At 60.5% G+C, this 20506-nt stretch overlaps 1 protein-coding gene across 1 annotated transcript in view; it reads right to left on the bottom strand.

Annotated features, from left to right (window-relative positions):
* Positions 1-20506, bottom strand: part of WNT3 (Wnt family member 3) — a gene marked incomplete at its 5' end in the record, with an annotated part of 40837 nt that continues 20331 nt past the window's right edge. The window contains 5 exon segments of the mRNA XM_079797989.1: positions 1-1747; positions 3703-4195; positions 4198-4315; positions 4578-4843; positions 8239-8480. Coding sequence (XP_079654115.1) covers positions 3711-4195; positions 4198-4315; positions 4578-4843; positions 8239-8480 — 1111 coding nt within the window. The 3' untranslated portion in view covers positions 1-1747; positions 3703-3710.

The raw sequence follows: 20506 nt of genomic DNA on the forward strand, positions 1-20506 counted from the left end.
TGACTTTATCACTTTTAATATAGAATACATAGATATGAAAAGACTGGCTTGAAAATTTGTGTCCATTCTGCTGAAATAATTCTCACATAAAGCAAGCATTATCCGGTTGACATGATTTAAAACTTTTTAGCCTAAGATGAGATGAGGAGGGGCATTAGAGATTCTACAGAGGGGATGGGATGTGTATCTTAGCAGGGCTCGTGGCCAGCAGATTCAGGAGTGCAGGCCTGGCTTCTAGACGGCGTCTTGGCAAACCTGTCTGAGCACGCGCGGAGATCGCCTGACCCCGCTTTCTTAGGCCAGTGTAAGGTAGAGCAAAGAGAAGGGAGAAAAGGAAGAGAAAGCTGTTCTGCACTCTACCCCTGCTGAGTCTCCTTCTGGTTCTCCTTCAGACCGAGCTGTTGGATTGGTCCATCCTATCAGCTCCGTTTGCCTCCGTTTTGCTAGCTTCCTCTAGGATACCCCAGAGGACCACTGTGGATCACAGAGAACTCAGCTGGGAGGCGCTTTTCCCAAAGGAGCAGGTGACTGCTTGCCCCCTTTGAACACCTAATCCTCACCCTCAGTACTGCTCGGGTTGATGCTTATCAGCTTGCAGGTGAGGCCAGAAGCTCTGCCTTAGAGAACTCAGAACTCACTCGGGCCAAAGAAAGAAAAGGATGCAGGAAGACATGTCCTTACTGGAGAGGAAATGAGGACTCGTTTTTACCCTCCCCATCTACTGGTCTCAAAACTGGAACTTCAGGAATAGACTGCTCCTCTCTCACTGGCCCTTTGTCTCATTTATACTAAGGTGGCCAACTGCTCACCTGGTGTTGTTTTGATGGAGAATCTGCAGGTGAGCAGGACTGGAGGGGATTGAGCGGCCTCTTCCAAAGATACCACTCCTTTCTTTAGGAAGCCATTCGGGCTGGAGAAGGCTTGTTCTCTCCCCTCCCCCCATACACAACCTATTTACAACATCCACTACAAAAAAAAAAAAAAGTACTGCATTCATGGTGGAAACTGCAGAAAGGTAGAAAAAGATTCTGAGATCTGACTGCAGTTCACAAGAGCCTCTGGTGCAGAACAGCATTGCGGAGAAAACGAGGCTGAGAAGAACACACTGCTGCTCTTCAAACAGCTTACCAGGGCAACCTAGAACTAGTTCTTCAAAACGAAACCCCACTCTCACAATTGCCTCGGGCCTCCCTACCACTTCATCCTCGCTAGACCTATGGCTTTTATCAGCTCGTGAAAGTGTATCCATTTGAATGGGAGTAGGCAGAGAAAAGGAGACTGCAGGGGTCTGTCCTACTTCGTAACTCCCACCTCCCAGCACCCTGGGACGTCCCCAGGAGAAGCGGTCTGGAAACAGTCTTGCCCATGCTGATGTCTCTATCACCAGGCAAAGAGCTCACATTAGCCCAGCCTGTTCCACCGGAGTAGAAATGGTTTTCCATTTTTATTTTCTTTAACATGTGCAAAGATAAGCCTCGGATCTGTTCCTATCAGACCCCAGAGAACTAAAAAGAAAGCCCCTTCTTTAAACACCATACACCATCCAGAGTCGGGTGAGAAACTTAAGATGAGAGAGGGAGGAAGGCCTCCCAGTCAGCGGGCGGTTGGGTCCAGGCAATTTACCACACGTGCATCTGGCAACAGTCCGGATTCCTTGCTGTCGGATGCTGAGGGCTGAGCTGGCTTAGGTCCTGCTCAGGACTTCAGTGAATCTGCCCAGCCGCACGCTTCACCGTTCCCAGCGCCCCTTGGGAAATAAAGAGGAAGAATTAGAAACATAATTGCTTTCCCAGGGAGACCACCCATAAGGGTGCAAAGATCACAGGCTGATGACAGGAGAGCTCAACATTTTTCTTGTACTTGGAGGTAATGGGGACCTGGAGTGACTTTTCCCTGCTCCCTCCTATACTTGGGGTCCACCACTGAGGAAGGGAGTGTGGTCTACAGGAACAGTAGGGCTTTAGCATCTACTGACTGGATCCAGATCCTATCTCCCTCGCAGCCTAGCTGGGGCCTGGGCGACAGGAAGCCTGTAGCAGGTAATTACCCTAATGCAGGAATCTGTCTTGTATAGAGACTGGGAGGAACCTGGCAGGTGCAGCCCTCTTTGTGAATGCCAGAGCCATGTCCTGATGGATAGTGGGGACACTGTGCTGCCTCTGGCCATAGTGGACATCAGAGAAGGGTGGCCACTGTGCTTTCAAACATTCCTTCCACCTTGGCAGGCCACAGGGAGCCTGTGCGTTCTCTGTCGCTTGCGGCCTTTTCTTCTATCATTGGGAAAGGCAGTAAATGGACCTGCCCAAGTGATGACACCGTTTCACCGCTCGGTGACCACTCATGTCACACTCCCTGATGGCATTTAGCACTTTCCATTAGTAAGTGGTCACACCTCTTAGCTCATTTGAGCCTCATAAAGCTTCTGCCAGGCTCCCATTATCACCACCTCTGCCTAGATGAGGAAATGGGTGGAAGGTTCCACGGCTGGTAAGCAGTGGAATGGGAACCACCCTTCTAGACTGTCCCTGACTTCAGCTACACAGAGGGGCTTCCCACGTGGACTGGTTAAGTCACCCCTCAACCAGAACTCTCCCCCTGATGTCGGGTTCCCCCCAGTCCCATCAGCACAAGCAAGCACCCCAGCTCCGAGGTGCCCTGTGTGGAACCACAGGGCCCAGTGGAGTGCCCTCCCTTGACACAGCCCCAGCCAGCAATGACCCGGGCAGGCAACCTCTGCCGTGAACCAGTCACTGTTCCCAGTGTCCTTCCTGTGTTCCTCACAGCGCCTCTAGGGAGGATGACAGATGAGGAGACAGGGGTGTAAAGACTGTTTTGTCTGGGTCCCACAAGTGGCGGGAGCAATCCCGGGGTTCATGCCTTTGTATATTCGGCTCCTTCTCAGGGCAGAGAAAAGGGAGAAAGGGCATATTGGCCTCAGAACATTGCACCTCCAGAACTCCAGGACCACCCTGCCTCCATCAGGCCCTATCTGGGGACCGACGGGTCTGAGCCAGGCACACCGTCTCCCACGCCGGCCACCTCTGGGAAGCTTGGCAGCATAATCCGCCAGCCTTTGATCCCTTGATTACTCACCACCGTCACTCTGAACTTGACTCCTTCCTCCTCCCCATCACCATCCATAAACTCCGTGAGAGTGCACCCACTCCACCCAAGCTTCAGATGTGTCAGGATATGGGCTTATACACAGCTTCCCCCCACCCACCTCCCTGAGGTTGGTAGGGTTTACGCCTGTGCAAAAACTTGCCCTCGAAGTTCAAGGTGGGTGCCGAAGGACTCTGCCCCAGGGTTTTAGAGGAGACTTTTCGGCCTACTGTCTCACGCATTTTAACCTCCTTACTTCACAGCAAGGAAACAGGCCTGAGAAGTGGCGGCACAGGAAGTTAGGGGCAAAGTTGGCCCCAGAGGTCAGGTCTCCAGCTTCCAAACCCCCAGTGTCCCTCCTCTGTCTCCACAGGTGCTCAGTAATGAGAGCCAGTGGCTGGACAAAAAAATTGACCTGGCTCATCATTAACTAACCAGGTACAAGAATTTTAACCAACTGCTTGCAGCCTCAAGAGCACACTTGGGGACTTGTGTCTCGGGTCGCTGCGAACTAGAACGGGGTGGTCAGGAAGAGATGGGCAGAGCCAGGTCCCTGCAGCAAGGTCCCCCCCGCCCCGGCCTCCCACCCCGCCACCCTACCTGGCTCCCTACTTGCAGGTGTGCACGTCGTAGATGCGGACGCACTCCTGGCAGCTCACGTAGCAGCACCAGTGGAAGATGCAGTGGCATTTCTCCTTCCGCTTCTCCGTCCTCGTGTTGTGGCCGCGGCCGCAGCAGAGCAAGTCGCAGCCATCGATGCCATGGGAGGTGACGTTGCAAGTCCTGTCCCTGGTGCCAAAGGAGCCCGTCTCGGGGTTGGGCTCGCAAAAGTTGGGGGAGTTCTCGTAGTAGACCAGGTCCCTCTCGGTGGGCGGCTTGAAGAGCGCGTACTTGGCGCGGAGGGTCTCCACCCAGCCGCGCGACTCGCGGTGCTTCTCCACCACCATCTCCGAGGCGCTGTCGTACTTGTCCTTGAGGAAGTCGCCGATGGCGCGGAAGTCGGGCTGGGCCCACCAGCAGGTCTTCACCTCGCAGCTGCCCGACAGCCCGTGGCACTTGCACTTGAGGTGCATGTGGTCCAGGATGGTCTGGGGAAGAGAAGCAGCAGCTGGCCCCCAGACGGACCCCAAGGCAACCCACCTCGGGAAGGGGTGGCAGCCGAGTGCCAAGCCGGGCCCACAGGCCTACAGGCTGCCCAGGCGCACAGCACGGGCTGCAGGGCCTGCGCCAGGGGCCACCACACTCCGCCTGGCGCATCCCCAGGCGGCGGCGACCGGGGCCAGACCGAGGCTAAAGGAGGGTGAACAGACGGGGTGACTGGGCGGGGGCGGGGGCCCAGCCCGGCCCAGGGGAGAGGGGCCGAGCGGGGAGCCCCGGGCGCCCCGGGGCTGCGGAAGGGGTGGAGGCGGGAGGGGCTGGGGCAGGGCTGGGAGGGCGTCCCAGGAAGGGTCGCAACCCGGGCCGCTGCGGCTCACCGTGCGGCCCGCCTCGTTGTTGTGCTTGTTCATGGCCGAGCGCGCGTCCGGTCGGTTCTCGCGGGCGTCCGCGAACTCCCGGGACACCAGCACCCCGAAGTCGGCGTCCTCGCTGCAGCCGCCCCACTTCCAGCCCTCGCCGGGGGGCCCCTTATGGTGGGAGTCGCAGCCACAGATGGTGGAGGTGCCCTCTGCGCAGGAGCGCGTGACTGCGAAGGCCACGCCGGCCGAGGCGATGGCGTGCACGAAGGCCGATTCGCGGGTGGCTGCGGGGGGGGGGGGGGGGGGGGGGGAGCATCGCTTAGGCCAGTCCTGGGACTCGGCTGCCCGGCCTCAACCCCCCAGCCAGGCCAGCGGGGGTGGGGGTGCTGGGGGAAGAGGGTACCCCACTTTATGGATGCGCAAACTGAGGGCAGGGCCACGGACTGATTAAACCAGAGCCGTGACACCCGGCAGAGGGAGCCGGCTAGAACCGGGTGGAAACCATAGCTCGGCACGTTGCTTAAGAGATGGGGCGGCCCTGACCGGTCCTGGCCCCAGACCCCCTGCCCTCCGTCTTCCCAGACCCCAGGGACCCCAGCACCGTCCTGGGAACCTGCAGCCTGACCCAGCCAGCCCGCCCAGTCCCCGCCCGGGCAGACCCTCTCCTTTCTGAGCCTCAGTTTCCCTCGTCCGCCGCCAGCGTTCCTGACCCGGAGGGCGGGGGCTGGCACCTGTCTCCCTCTCCCTCCCCTTCTCCACCCAGAGGGGCCAAGGTTTGGGGCTGAGACGGTCAGGTCCCTCCTGGGAGAGAGGACAGGGTCCAGCGAAGGAAGACATTCTGGGGGATGTTCCCCAACCTCGTTGTAAGGACCCTCTGGGCGCCCCGTGGGCACCAGACTCTTCCCTCCGGGGCTACATCCCACTCAATCCTTGCACCCCGAGGCAGGCGGTCTGGGCGGCCGGCCCGCAGACACAGACTAACACTGGAAGGCACGCGGTCCAACCCGCTCCTTTCGGCGACGGACCCACAGCAGGGCCTGACCTGTCCGCGGCCTCGCAGGGCGCCAGGGCCGGCCTAGGAGCCAGGCCCCGTCCCGAGCGCCGAGGAGGAACCCGCTGGGCAGACCCGGGAGCCTCTGTCCCCTGGTGGCCCCTCTTCAGGCCCCGCGCCCCGCAGCCACCTGCCTGGGGGGGGGCCGTCCCCCGACCCCGAGTGGGGACGTGCAGCCAGGGCGGGCGGCGGCCAGGGGGCGGCCCGGCCTGCGGCTCTGCGCCCTGGCTCCAACCCGACCCCCCGCCCCCACCCCACCCCCATCCCCATCCCCGCCTCCTCCCATCCATCAGCGCCCGGGTTCGGGGACGGCGAGAGCCGGGGCCTCGCTTCCGGCCGGGCTCGCGGCCTCTCGCGGCGGCGGCGGCGCCCAGAGCCCGGGCCGCGCTCGGTTCCCAGCGGCGGGGACGCGGGGGCGCGGGGGCGGGGCGGGGATTAGCCTGGGAGCGGCGCTGACAGCCCCGCTGTGCCGGGCCCCGTCCGGCGGGGCCCGCTGGGCCGCTCAATCCGCCTTTGTTCGCGCGGTGTCACACCGCATTACCCGCATAATGCGGCCGCCGGGCCCGGGCCGCCGGGCCGGCCGCCACCGCGTAGCAACGGGCGGCTCCCGCGGCCGGGCCGCGCCCCCAGCCCCGGCGCCGGCCCGCGGAATCCCCATTGAAGCGGCGCCCCCCGCCCCCGCGCCGCGCCGAACGGCCAGAGGGCGTGTGAATGGCGCGGCGGCCGCAGCGGGCGCGGGGCCGGGCCGCGCGGTGGGGGGCGGCGCTCAGCCCTTTTCAAGCCGCCTAACCCCTCGGGTGCCCGCCCTCGGCCCCGCCCGGGGAGAGCGCTCTCGGGCTGGCCTCGCCGCCGCGTCCTCGGCCTTCCGGCCGGTGACCCCGGCGCCCCCGCCCCGCCCCCGGCCCCCGCTCCTAGGCCCCCGCCCCGGGGCGTCCGGCTCCGCGGAAGGTGCGCGCCCGGGGTTCACCCCCGGCGGCCCGCCCAGCGGGGCGGGGGCGGGGGCGGCCCGGCTCCGGACACCGGCGCGTGTGCGCGCGGGGGCCCTCCTCCCGGCGGCTCCTTAGCCTCCATCAGAGTCCCCGCGTCTCTGACCTCCTCCCCTTCCCTGACACCAGACTGCCCTCCTGCCATTCCGAGGCGCAGGCATGTTCTGGAACCCACGCTGGGGATGTAAACCGTGAAACGCCGGCGTGAACGGCGATAAGCCCGGGGCCGGGTGTGCGCCCGCGGACACCCCGAGGGGCGCAGGCCGTCGGAGGGGAGGCGCGCTCGGGCCGCGTCTAGACGCCAGGCGGGGTGCTGAGGCGCTGCCGGGCCGAGGTGGGGCCCCGGAAGGCGGACAGACTGACACGCCAGCGAGATCAGGTTGGAAATGAAAACCGCCGCCACTTGGCCCCAATTAGAGGCCAAACCTTTTGTGTAAACAGGCAATAATTAGCTTTGGTAACAGCAGCGTAAACAGAAGCATCATCCATTGATTCGCTAATTGCCCGTGGGTCCCAGGACAATAGCCTGTGGATCGGACTGACTGCGAACCCGAGGCACAGGTGAAGGGGGACCCGCTCTGAAATGGGGGTTGGGGTGGTCAGCCTCCCCCACCATTCCCTGCCAACACCTTGCCCCCCCTCCCCAAGACCCTCCAGGCTTTCAGATTCCCTTCCACCCTCCCTCCCTCCCTTCCTTCCTTCCTTCCTTCCTTCCTTCCTTCCTTCCTTCCTTCCTTCCTTCCTTCCTTCCTTCCTTCCTTCCTTCCTTTTCTTTCTGGCTGTAAATGCAGCTCCCCTAAAAGGAGGGAGGGCCGGGCTCAGGTTGGGGTGGCAAAGGCTGGTTGATGGTGGCCCCCAAGGCCAGCTGGGAGCATTACATCCCCAGATCTGCAGTTTCTCGGAGCGTCGCCCACCTTCAGGCCAGAGCTCACCCGGCCCGAAGTCCCTTCTTCTGGGGAGCAGTTGTCCCCTTACCCCTCCCATCAGGCGCCTCCCAGTCCTCAGGCCCGCTGTGTGAAGGCCCGCTGTGTGACTGCAGGGGCGGTGCAGCCAGTTAGACTCCCAGCTGGCACGAAGGCTGGGCAGTCCCCCAGAGGCCAGCGCTCGCTCTGGCCCCTCCACAATCCCAGGGCATGTCCAGCTTGCAGGGGGGTGGGTCCAGCAGAAGGTTCTCACGGAAGCTCTTGGGCGCGATGCAGTGCCACCGGCACCAAGCAGCTTTCTCAGCTCTAGAACTTTCTAAATGGGAGGGGCATAGGGGTGACAATGCCCCCGCCCTATCCCCCCCCCCCAAAGCTACATTTGCATAGCACTTCACACAGCCTGGGGGAAATGTCACATGTGTCCACATCAAAGCTGGGCCCGCAGTGGAGGCTGAGGGGGAAGGAAGGCGGGACCCTAGAGCATCTCAAGGCTGCCCAGCCCCCAGCAGCGCCTGGGAAGGTGTGGCAGCCATGGTGACAGCTTGGGTCGGTCCAGAGAAGGACCTGGCCCGTGTTCTGTGGAGGCCCCAGGTCGTGACCAGCTTTATCACTCTCCCCTGGGGACCCTGGCTCAGAGCTAAGGCACCCTGAGATGGAAGGGTCACTTCATCCTGATGGTCTCCCCCACACCCCCCTCCTAGTGGGCCCAGAGACAATACCTTTGTCCAGGACGGGCCCAAAGATGGCCAGGCTGTCGTCTATGGTGGTGCAGTTCCAGCGGCGGCCCCGGAACTGGTGCTGGCACTCCTGGATGCCCAGCTTCACGCCCTCCGCCACGCTGGGCATGATTTCGATGTAATTGCGACAGAAGCGCAGTTGCTTGGGGACCAGGCCCGGGATGGAGCCGCAGAGCAGAGGCTGCGAGCCCAGGGACGTGTACTGCTGGCCCAGGGCCAGGGACCTGTGGGCACACAGAGGACAGGGGCGCTGCAGGCACAAAGCACAGGGCCCACCGCGGGCATCGTTTCCCCCTCAGTAGCCCTCCGGGGCAGGTAGAGCAACACAGGCCCCCAGAAACCTGGCACCTGCCTGCTGCCCTCGGCGGGCAGAGCTCTGATCCAGGCAAAGTCAGCCCTCTGACGTGGACGTGTCCAACGTGCAAGGGCATGGGGGCCCGCAGAAGCGTCCGGGGGGCACCCTTGGGAACCACTGCAATTCCATGAATGAACCAGGGACTGCAAGGGTGGTATTGGGGCCCAGGTCAAGTCCCTCCCAGGCTCTGGACTCGTTTCCCTGAAGGGCATGGAAGGGATTGGTCTGGGCGACCTCCCAGGGAGTCTAGGTTTGGGGGCCACATGAGACTGTTGATGACCCATGGAAAGGAACCCAAACCTAACAGAAGGAGGACCCCCCAGCCCCAGCTCAGGAAAAGCAGGGAAGCCTCCGTCCCCACAGGGAGTTTACACACACAGTGATGGTGGATGCCTTGGGAAGAGGGTCCAGAAGACCCCGGGGAGATGGGGAAATACCACAAAAAAGCTTTCTGGTCCAGACACAGGATGAACCAAGCGCCGCCATTTAACAGCTCTTACTATGGGCTCGTGATGGGCACCACCGTGGGCTGGCTCTGGGCTCAGTGTTCAGAGGGGTGAGGCGGCCCCCACTTACCTACTTTTTAATTAATTCTGGGAGAGGGATTGGGGGACCAGGTCTGGAGTTTGGATGGTACCATTTATGAGACATTTCTAGATCTTGAACACCAAGCTCTTTCCAAGAGAAGGAAGGGCGACCTACAGGGCGGACTTAGCACAGGGATGGCTATTCCTGAATTCCTCTGTGCCGGGCCTGGGCTGAGTCTGTTCCTGGGCTTTGCCTGACTGAATCCTTATAATCACCCTGTGACATAGGAGGGCGGTGAGAGCAGCCCCGTGCTCGATGGCTTAGCCTTGCAGGTTGAGAACCGAGCCACCGAGCCCGGACCACAGAACCGCTAAGGAGTTGCTCATTGGACCCCATGCCATCCGGCTCCAGTGCCCATGGGACAATGCAGTTGTGCCACCCTTCCTTCCGGGCAATGCCCGCCTCGGCCCCCAGGGGTGGGGTGGCTGCAGGCCTGGCCTGTCTGCACCCTGGGCCTCAACACTGAGCCCATCCACGCCCGGGCGGGAGGGAGCGGGTCAGCCCAGAGGCCTCTGATGGGCACATGCCCACAGCACCTACAGGGCCCTGCAGGTTGCCCTCTCCTGCCCTGCCTTGTTTATGGTTACGAACAGGTTAGCGTGCTAACAATGGTGATCAAATCGCTACTGCTTATTATGTGCTGGGCTGGTTCTGACTGTTCCCATTATGTAATCCTCACACTGTCATCGTCCCATTTCATAGATGAGGAAACTTGAGGCCAGGGAGCTAAGTAAGCTGCCCATCTGCACGACTGCCAAGTGTCAGAGTCAGCTCAGGCTGCCTCTCCGTGTGCATTTAACCAGCACGTCCAGCCCTGCCCCAGCAGCCCTGCAGTCACTGGGGAGGGTAACTGAGCCAGGGTTCAGCGCAGGTGGCCCAGCAGAGCGACATCCTGAGGGAGGCTCAGGAGCAAGACCCCCCTGGGAAGAAGCCCAGGCCTTTCTCACTCCCCCCTCTTAGGACCCACAGCCCTGTATGGGGACAGCTGGAGAGGGGAGCTGAGGCAGGGTAGAGGGCGCTGCCACCCCACGGCCACAGCTGTGTTTGGCCATGAGTGTGGCGGTGATTGCCCGCCCCTCCCCATAGCCGGGCGCAGTCCCTGACTATCCCAGAGCAGCTCAGGGAGCCCTGGCACCCAGTTCCCAGCCTCGGCGTCCCTCCCCTTTGGCCAGAGTGCTCCCCGGTCTCCCCCCGCAGGTGCCTCGGTCCCTGCCTGTCCCTGGAGGTGTGGGCTGGCCCTGCAGGGCCCACACTCTCCAGGAGCCTGGCCTCCCGTCCCTCGGCACACTCTAACCTGGGCCGGCCTGTCCCACATCACCTCTGGCACCAGGAGAGTTGCCCAACGTCGCTCCCCATTTATTGGTCTGCTCACCAGCCGCGCCGGGTTCCCAAGGCTCCAGCCTGCCTTTACCCAGAGAGATGAAAGCGGGGCCCGAGGGGCACTCAGGATCCTTCCTCCTCCTCCCCCATTACTTTTCTTCCTCCTCCTCCCAGCCTTTGCCTTGCACCTGTCGGCACCTCTGCAGGCCTGGGTACCCTCAAACGAAGTGGGAGGCTGAGCCCTGGATCAGAACCAGAACCTATGGGAGAAGCCCCAGGAGAGGGTGAAGCCCATTACACAGACGAGAAAGCAGAGGCCCCAGAGAGAAGTGACTTGCCCAAGGCCATACAACCGGATGTGTGGAGCCTGGTTAGCTGGCTGCCACTGCACGGAAGGGGTGCTGACGGGTGGGGAAGCCCCTGCTGCCGCTTCATTTCCACTTGGTGAGGCTGGGCCTCATCCCAACCCTCCAAGGGGCTCCCTGCTTCCTGGTTTCACTCCCACGGGTCCTAGGCAGCCTGCCCGGCCCAGCAGAACCCCGAGCACTGGGCACTGGGACTGGCATCGCTCGGAGATGCCATGGTCCCTTTCACTCCCCCGAGAGTCACCAAGCCCTTGCGGGCTGAGTCCTTCCTACAACCCAAGCGGATTTTCATATTCAACACTAGCGATAATAATGGCAGCCACTTATTTAGCACTTACATGCCAGGGACTTCTCTCATTTAATCCTCACAATAGTTCTGTGAGGCGGTGCTGTCATCCCATTTTACAGATGAGGAAACTGAGGCTCAGCGAAGTTGGGTGACTTACAGAAGGAAGTTGCCAGAGTTCAGACCCTGGGTTTGTCTGACTCCAAGTGCAACGTCCTCTGAGAATAACGCCCAGTCTCAGAGATGATGAGTTCACTTTCCTCGTCCCACCAAACCCCGTCTCCTCCATGCTGCCCCAATCCAACCGACTGTGTCGCTGGGAGCCAGGCTGCCGTTTCCTAGCTGTTGATTTCTAGCAATTTACTTAACCACCCCGTGCCTCCGTTTCTTCATTTGTAAAATAGACATGGTGGGAAGTTTCAGCCCTAGGAAACACTGGCACATGGAAGCACTCAGTAAATGGTGTTCGTCGTGGTTACCCTGTGTTTCGGGGCTGGCCCCAGCACTTGGTCTGCCCCCTGCCCTGCCATGGGCTTCACGCCTCCTGCCCTCCCATCCCTGACTTAAGAGAGCACATCACATTTTCAGGGCCTCTCCCATCCATCTCTTGGAAGGATGCTTGGAGCAGAGCAAAGCTGGCCCCTGGCCCGGCAGTTCAGTTCTCACTGGGGTGGCTAAGCAGACGTGCGAGCTGGCTGCCTGGGAAAGGTGACCCGAAGGGCCAGGGTGTACAGATGTTCCCACTAAGCTCCATTCAAGGGTGTCCGCTCCGATCTGGACATCCTGCCAGTAATTAGCCAGGGCCTGTGCGGACGCGGGTTTAGCTCCCCGGGCTGGTGTTGGGCTAACGAGGCTGTGGCCGCGGGATTGATTTCCGCAGGACGGCTGCCCTCTCCCAAACGTGCCCTGCCACCCCTGACTCTGAGCCAACTACCCACACAGGACTCCTGTCTGAGATTCCACCACCACAGGTTCATGCTAATTTAACTCCCAGCTCCTTGTCCCCATTACTGAAGGTCACGATCGCGTGGGGGAGGTCACACAGTGAGCCTCGTTCTCCTCAATTCTTTGCACCAAAGTAAGTGAAGTGGCTTTGATTAGATTTGTCCGGGCCGCTGTGAGTGGCTGGCAGCCCGGCTGTTTCATGCCCGCCCGCCTGCCACACCCTGAGCCCTCCACCTGGAGCGCCTCCCTCGGCCCGAACCCGGCAAACATCTTCCCCATCCTTCAACCTCCCAGTCCGGGGCCGCCTCCGATCCAAAGACTTTCATGGGCTCCACACAAAGGTAGCCTCTCCTCTCTCTAGATTCTGCCTCTACCTTATTCAAGCCTTCTTATCTCCAAGTGCTGATTTGTTTCCAATTCCTTCTGGCTGCGCTAGTGTAAGTTTCTTGAGGCTAGAGGCTGTGTTTCCATTCTCCCTCAACACACACACACACACACACACACACACACACATGCACACGCACATAGAGACGTGAGCACATTTGGTCTACCAAAAGGCCAGGCACATGGTAGGTACATGTTGACTCTCAAGGGAGGGAATGAAGGAGTGAGCCCTTCCCCAGGCCAGTCTGCTCACCCCCATCTTGCAGCCTCACCCCCACTCCCCAGGCCTCCAGGCATCCGGAGGTTCCACCTCCACACAGAACAAGACTCCTCAGTTCCGCTGAGGAAGTTCCTACAGTCAGGACCTGAGACAATGGCGAGGCTCCCCAGGGAGCCAGGGCCCGCCTGGCACTGGCAGCTGGTGAGGGGGAGGGCAGGGGGCACTGCCAGGCCTTCCCAGCTGGGCAGGGGCTATTTATACTCAGCTCCTGGCCCTGCCCTGCCCAAGTGCACCGCCACCCTCCCCTAAAGACAGCTCATCCTCCACCCCACCCACCCACCATGTGGCTGGGCTAAGGACAGACACAGGCCGCCAGGCGGGTGGGCAGCAGGTGCCCGCAGCACCAGGCTGCTTGGGAGACCTTCATGTCAACCTCTCAGGCAACATCCCCTCTCCACATAGGCTGGACTTCATCAAATATTGAGCACAACTCATCAGACTCCTCCCAGGTTCCTCACCTGGACCCTGCCACACCTCCCATCCCCAGAGGGCTGAAGGTGGGCCTGCACGGTGAGCACAGAGCGGAGAGAAAACTTTTAACCAGAGAATTCAGGGCAGCGTAGATGCTGAACTGACTGGTGCACGTAACGTACCGTGAGACACCACCTAGTGCCCCATGCCGTGTGTCCTGTGCCAAGACGCTGGCAATGTTGACCCCCAGATTCCGTCACCCACCCAGCAGTGACCCGCCCTGCTGCTGGCTGACCGTGGGTGCCCACGGGGCTGTCCCCACCATGTTTCCTTTAAGGAACCCTTCAGGTTGGAGTTCTGCAACCAGTGAGGTCGCCTCCCTTGCACCCCAACGTGTCTATATTTTTTACCTTGGACCCTCCCAACATTGTAGGATTTTAGAGATTGGGTGGGCCTTAGGAGTCATCTAGGATGTTTCTTAATTGTTAATCATTTATTCCAAATACACACACCCCCTTCTCTCCTATAGCTACTTAGTAAAACAGACCAAAAGAGCAACCTGTTCTTCAAAAGGCTAAACACAGAATTACCACATGACCCAGGAATTCTACTCCTCGGTTTAGACCCAAGAGAATTGCCAGTAGGGACTCAAACAGATACCTGTACACCCATGTTCACGGCCGCATTGCTCACCGTAGCCCAAAGGTGGAAGCAATCCAAGAGTCCATCAACAGACGAATAAAAAACAAAGGCAGTGTATCCACACAGTGCCATATTAGCCATAAAAAGGAATGAAGTTCTGATACACGCTACAACATAGGTAAGCCTCGACAACATTGCACTACGTGAAATAAGCCAGTCACCAAAGGACAAATAGTGTATGATTCCACTCATACGAGGTACCTGGAATGGGCAAATTGACCATGACAGAAAATAGACGTTACCAGAGGCTGGGGAAGAGGTGGGAAATGTATTGATTAATGAGTATAAAGTTTCTGTCTGGTATGATGAAAAGTTCTGGAAATAGATAGTGTTGATGATTGGACAACATTGCAAATGTACTTGATGCCACAGAATTGTACACTTAAATATAGTTAAGTTGGGGGGGGGGGGCAAGGGTCTAGAGCCCCATCCCTTAGCCTTACCTTTACCCTCACCACGGCCCCTCTGCAGGATGCAATCTGAGAACCACCGGTCTAATCCCTTCCTTCTCTAGATGGGAAGACTGAGGCCCAGAAAGGGTTTGTCATCCTCACGCCCCACCCCCCTCCCCGCACACACACACACCCCCACCAGCTTCGGAACTCCTCCCTCCAGTCTCGGGGTGAGCTCCATGGTCAAGCCTCCCCAGTCGTGTCTTTCGTGTAGTCATAGTTCCCTTGCCCTCACCTTTCCCTGCGGTGAGGCATAACCACCTCCGCCAGTCCCAGACAGGGCACCTTTCACTGCTCACCCAAAGAACTGGTGTCTCTTAAATGACTGACGTGGGGCTGGGAAGGAGGGAGGGAGAGAACTGGAGAGGGGAAGGAGTTGGAAACCACCTCCTTTGTGGTCATTTGTCTCTCCGAGTGGCCCTCATGTTAAAATAGCCCAGTGTTTGGTGCTCTACCTGCTGGCTCCTGGACAGTCCTGGACAGATGTCCTTCCCATTTTCCTGGGTTCAGAGGGGGCCCACATTGGCCAAGGGCAAGATAGACATTTACAAAAGGGGGAGAAAAGGCTTGAAGAAATGTGCAGGAAGTAAAGAGCCAGGCATCGGCCTTAGACTTAAGGCTACGTAACCTTCCCATTTAGGTAAAGAGGCCACTGCGGGCTGACGGGTGGTAAGGGGAACCTGGCTAGTTCAGGGGCGTGTGCCCAGCAGGGCAGGCCAGGGGAAGGGCCGGGTGGGCCCTGAGGCACCCAAATCCTGGAGCTTCCAAAGAGCGGAACCCCGGAGTCTGGAGGCAATCGCCGTTCCTGACACGGGAGGCCACAGGTCCTGACCTGGGGCCACTCACCCTGGTGTCTCCGCAGGGTGCTTGTGACGCAGCAAGAGAGGAGGGACCTAAGTCATGACTCACAAGCTACCATCTTTCGTTGCCTGTCCGCTGGTCCTTCCCGGAGAGCACACGGGCCCCATGGGTGCTGAGCACAGCGCTATGACTTCCCACCCCAACCCTGCACCCGTCTCGGTGCAGGCCACGGGGAGGGAGTTGCTTCTGAGCCCAAAGGAGTTCCTGGGGTCCCCTGGTCCACAGAGCAGGTCTAGATACCCCAGAAGAGGCCTTCCATCACAGGAGCAGGCAGATCTCTATGGACCTTTCTCATCAGCCACTGGGTCATTCCCTCAGCAGGCATGGCTGGGCCACCTGGTTCTCGTGTGTCTCCAGCCGGGCCAGGGGCACCCTTGTTTATGTGAGGGAAGGGAAGGGAAGGGAAGGGGAGGGGAGGGGAGGGGAGGGGAGGGGAAGGGAGGGGAGGGGAGGGGAGGGGAGGGGAGGGGAGGGGAGGGGAGGGGAGGGGAGGGGAGGGGAGGGGAGGGGAGGGGAGGGGAGGGGAGGATAGGGTGAGGTGGAAGGGGTTCACGTGCTGAGCTGGGACACAGGGTCCAGACAGGAGTCAATGGAGAAGCAGCTGTAAGAGCGTCTGAACCCGGCGTGGCTCAGGCCTGCTGCTGGACTTGCCGTCTTGATTCAGCCCCAGCCATGCAGACTGGGGCCCCACGAGGGCAGCCATCATGCGGAGTGACTGGACGTGCCTGCCCTTGGGAGAGCAGGTGGAAATCTTTCCCGGTAAACAGATTCCTTCCCTGCCTGTTCACTCAACACACATTTGAGTGATGACTGAGTTGGGCCAGGCCTGGGAACGCGCAGGTGGATTAAGCCGCACCCATGGAGCACCCAGATCAGGAGGCATCTGTCAGTCCCAGACCAGCAAGCCCTTGTGCAGCACCTCTCAGCTCTGGGTGCCGTGGGTGCCGTGAATGAGTGACAGAGGGTCCTGAGGCCCTGGTAACTTAAAACCCAAATGACCACCAGGCCGGAGAGCACTAGAGACCGCCGGCTGGGAAAGCAGTGGGGAGGCTGGTTGAGGCTAAGGCGTCTCGGGCCTGGCTGCACATCACAAGCCCCCGGGGGGCAGGCTCCCCTGGTCTGGGGCGAGCCTAGTGGGCAGCTGGGGCTGAGCACCACCCACCTGGGTCACCAGGGTCTGTGGCCATAGGTCTAGGGCAGTGGCATTGGGAGCGGAGAGGAGGCAGTGAATAAAGATGGGCAGCTATTGGCCACATGAGACCTCGAAAGGGAACTTAAGAGGTGACACAGGTTTGGGAACAAAGAGAGGGAATTTTGTGGGACCAGGGAGCCCTCCAGGCACCGTGTGCTGGAGGTACAGAGCAGGGGCCCAAGAGAAAGAGGCCGGGGGTTCAGATTTGGGAACCTCTGTCCTGGAGGGAAGAGAAGGCTACCTGAGGCCTCATCTCCCGCAGTGGGCACACGGGAAAGGGAGAGGCAACCCGGGGCCTCGTGGTGGATGCTGGCTGCCACGTGCCAAGGGAGGGAACCCAGAGGTGGCTCCAGGAATGCAGGGCTCCCCTGGGGGGGAGGGCACAGGCCGGGGGCCAGGATCTCACACCCACAGGCTGGAACGGCAGGCCAAGAGGTGGGGCGGGCTCTCCTGAAACCCTGCAGGAGGAGGTCGGTCGGCCTGGCTCTGCCAACGCTGGCATTAGGCGCCGGGGTTTGGCTGCCGGTCCCCGATATTCTCCTCAGGTCCCACCGAGGCGTGTGGCCAACATGCTTGGGCAGAGTGAGTCACCTCGCTCTTCCTTCCCTCGGCGGCGCCTTCCCTCTTCCACGCTGGTGCTCACCCTCCTCCCTGCACCTGGGCCTCGGTCCCCAGCCGTGCCCTCCTGTGCACAGGGGAGGCCCTCCCAGCCTGACCAGACCCGCACCCCCAGCAGCGGCTGAGGCCACTCTTCCTGTCACCTGTACTGTGTGACCACGGTCACCATGAGCGTGGCAGGAAAAGGCTGGGGTGAATGTGGAGGAAAGGGGGTTTTGCAGGCCAGGGGTCCACAGCGCCAAGGCTGAGGAAAACCCACACGTCTGAAAAAAACGAAACCGAAGTAAAAAGGCATTCCCGCCCCTTGGGCAGCAGCCCCTGAGGACTGGCCGTGGGGGTGGGGATGGGGGGCGGTCCCATCTTCCTCTCCCTCCCTAAAATCTCCAACACAACTCGCTGGCCCTGCTGGCCCAGTGGCCGCTTCTGTATTGTGAGGGCTCTGCCCCGCCTCCCCTGGCTCCCCGGTCAGCTCCCGGGGCTCTCAGAGGGGAGTGGAGACCCCCTGAGCGCCTAGAGGGGCTGCAAGAGGAGGGTGTGGGCGGGCTCGAAGCTGGGAAGGGGGTGGAGGCGGGGGCCCTGCGCTCCATCCTGGGGAGCCCTGTGGGGTGTTTCTTTGGGGAGAAGAAGGGAGGGCGGGGAGGGGAGCGGAGGGCGGGGCAGAGCCTGGCTGGAATGTTACAGCTTCTGTTCTCCAAAGCGGCTCCCAGAGCGCCTGGCCTGCGGCTCCCGGCTGATCTGATAAGATGTGACAAGGCGGCCTGAAAAATGTTGAAACCTGTAAAATGTTTAAACCTGTTTTTGTTGTGTTGTGAGCACGAGGGGTTTTTTTCGCTCTCAATTTCATAGGAAAGTGGAGTTGATCAGAGTGGAGCAGGGGAGGGGGCGGGAGAGAAGGGTTGTCCCCTTCAGCCAAATTGGGAGGCGGGGCGCAGAGCAGGCTGGTCAGACCTGGGGAGGAGGAAGGGAGGATGAGAACTGGGAGGAAGGAAGGGGTGGGATGGGGGGGCTGAGAGAAGGGGCGGAGAAGGAGGGAGGGAGGGAGGGGGCTCTGCGCTCCCGCCTGTGGGGACAGGACACAGTGAGCTGTGGTTCTCTTCCTTCAGCGGGTACTGGCCCAGGGAGACTCACCGGGGGGCACAGAAGGGCCTGAGCCCAGGGGGTGTCAGAGAGAAGTAAAGGGGGGCTAGGAAGACTGGGCCCCTGGGACCTCACTCCTGAGACCTCCGGAGGGTCTCCTGCGAGGCTCCGAGCCCACGGGTGGACAGGTGGACAGAGGCGGACAGAGGTGGACAGGTGGGGCAGGTGGAGACCGCTCCAGGTGCACTTGCTTTGCCAAGCAGTTGAGAGGTCACAGGTGAGCTCAGAAAAGTCCTGCCCTGGCCACGTGCTGACTGACAGGTGACCTCGTCAAGGGTTGATATGCTGTTTCACAGATGAGGCAACTGAGGCCCAAAGGCAGGCGGTCAGTGACTGGCCTGGGGTGACATCGCTCCTGGCCATCTGTTCCCGGCGACTCCATCAAAATTCCCTCCAAATGGGTCCAGCCTTGCCACCTGAGGGACACCGAGCGTCTAGACACCAGGGTGGGGCCAGGTGTGCCGGAGTGCTGCTTGGGTACAAGGCAGAGGCTCAAAGGCCTGTGCAGGAACGGCTCTGCCTGAGAAGCTTCTGCAGGTCTCTAGGTGTGTGTGTGGGGGGGGGGGGGGGGGGGGTAAGAGTGCCTTGGAGAGGCTGTAGAGCCTTCTGTAAACCGCCACACGCATTGCCCATTCTATCGCAGCGTCAGGCTATAGATCATCCGTTGGGTGGAAACTTGGGCATCATCCAGTCCAGCGCCTCAGGCAAACTGAAGCCCAGAGCAACCCTGAGCTGTGCCCAGGGCTCCTGCACCGGTTGGAGGCAGCGCGGGGAGTACAGCGAGACCTCTGACCCCCCAGCCAGAACGCCGTCTCCCTTACACGTGCAAGTCCTTCTCGGAGCCTCGTGTCTGAGGCTGAGCTCCATTCAGTGCACGTGAATTGCACGCCCCGTGTGTGTGTGTGAGGCTAGGCCCCCCCCCCCCCCGGCCCCGCCCTCATGCAGGAGAGGCGTTCTGCCGGTGACCGCTGTCAGGGGCAGGGTGTGAGAAATCCTGTTTGGGGTGGAAACCCGGGGGATGGGGGTGCTGAGGGGGAGAGGGAGCGAACAGCCAGGAAGACGTCTATGAGGTGACATTTGAGCTGGGCCTGGACGTTGAGTTCAGGACGCACATCTTTTACCCTGGAGCTCTGTCTTCTGTTTCTCTGCTTCCCACTCCCCCAATCATATTCTAATTTAAACGTTCCCTAAGCCACGTGTGCACCTGTAGCTCGTTTCAGCCTTAGAACACTTCTCCCCTCCCCGCCCTGAGCTCAGAGGCAGGGGTTAGCCTCCCATTTGACGGATGAGGAAACGAGGTCCTTCCAGGGCTCGGGTGCTGGTTCTGAGAAACCCAGCCTGCCGGTCCGCAGGCCAGGATTTGTGGGGTTCCTACACGACTTGACCCTTCAGCCCCGTTCTGGTAAAAGATAAGACGCAGCCTGCCCAGCGCTCTAGTGCACTTTGGACTCCTATTCATCCACCAAGGCCCGATTTTAAAATGCCCTCATTGTGTCCTGTTTAAACAGCGTTTCCCAGCTCTTGCACGTGCCGCGGCAGGAACCTTAGACACATTCAACTGAATTGTCCGTCTACGCTCTGTTCGTCAGCTACACGTGAATGTTTTTGAGAGAAGGGATGCTCTCACTCATTTTCCTGTGCCGAGCAGAGTGCCTGGTCCACCGACCGGCACAGCATTCCTGCTCCTCTTGTCACTGAGCAGCTCTGCCTGTTACCGCAGCCATTCTCCTACACCCCGCCCCGGGGGGGCCCACAGGCTAAGGGCAGCGATGGCCTCCTGGTTCGCTGGGCCTTAGAACAGCGGCCGGTTCCACCGGCTGGAAATGCTTTGTTTGACTCGTAGGAAGACGCCCAGGAGGGCGCGTGGAAAGCAGGGCCGCTCTGCTGGGAGTTCCCTCTCTGAGAAGCCAGAGCCTGGTGAGTGTCTTCACCCACCAGACATTTACACGCGGCCAGGCCTGTGCTGGGCGCTGGGAGCACAGAGATGCACAGGGGCCCTCCTGGTCTTGCCCCAGGTAACCCATCCTCCTCCCCTACTGGGGCCCAGATGCCCCCCGGCCCATCCTGCCTCAGCCAGACAGCACTGACCACCCACCCTGGGGAGGTCTGGGCACTCCGGGACTTCCCCTTCCTCGACTGTCCCACCCACTTCCTTACACCATGCCTTCTGGAGGGCCAAGGACACGCCTTTACCAGCTGCTGCTGGGGTCAGGGGTCAGGGGTGCAGGCTGTGGCATCAAGGCCCTCAGACCACTTGGGGTGGTTTGGAAAAATACAGACACCCGGGCTCCAAAGGCAGCCCGGCTGAATCAGACTCCGGAGAGGCGCCCGGGAAACTGGATCAGGAACGACCT

Source organism: Cnephaeus nilssonii (genome assembly GCF_951640355.1).
Source record: "Cnephaeus nilssonii genome assembly, chromosome: 19".
Lineage (NCBI taxonomy): Eukaryota > Metazoa > Chordata > Mammalia > Chiroptera > Vespertilionidae > Cnephaeus > Cnephaeus nilssonii.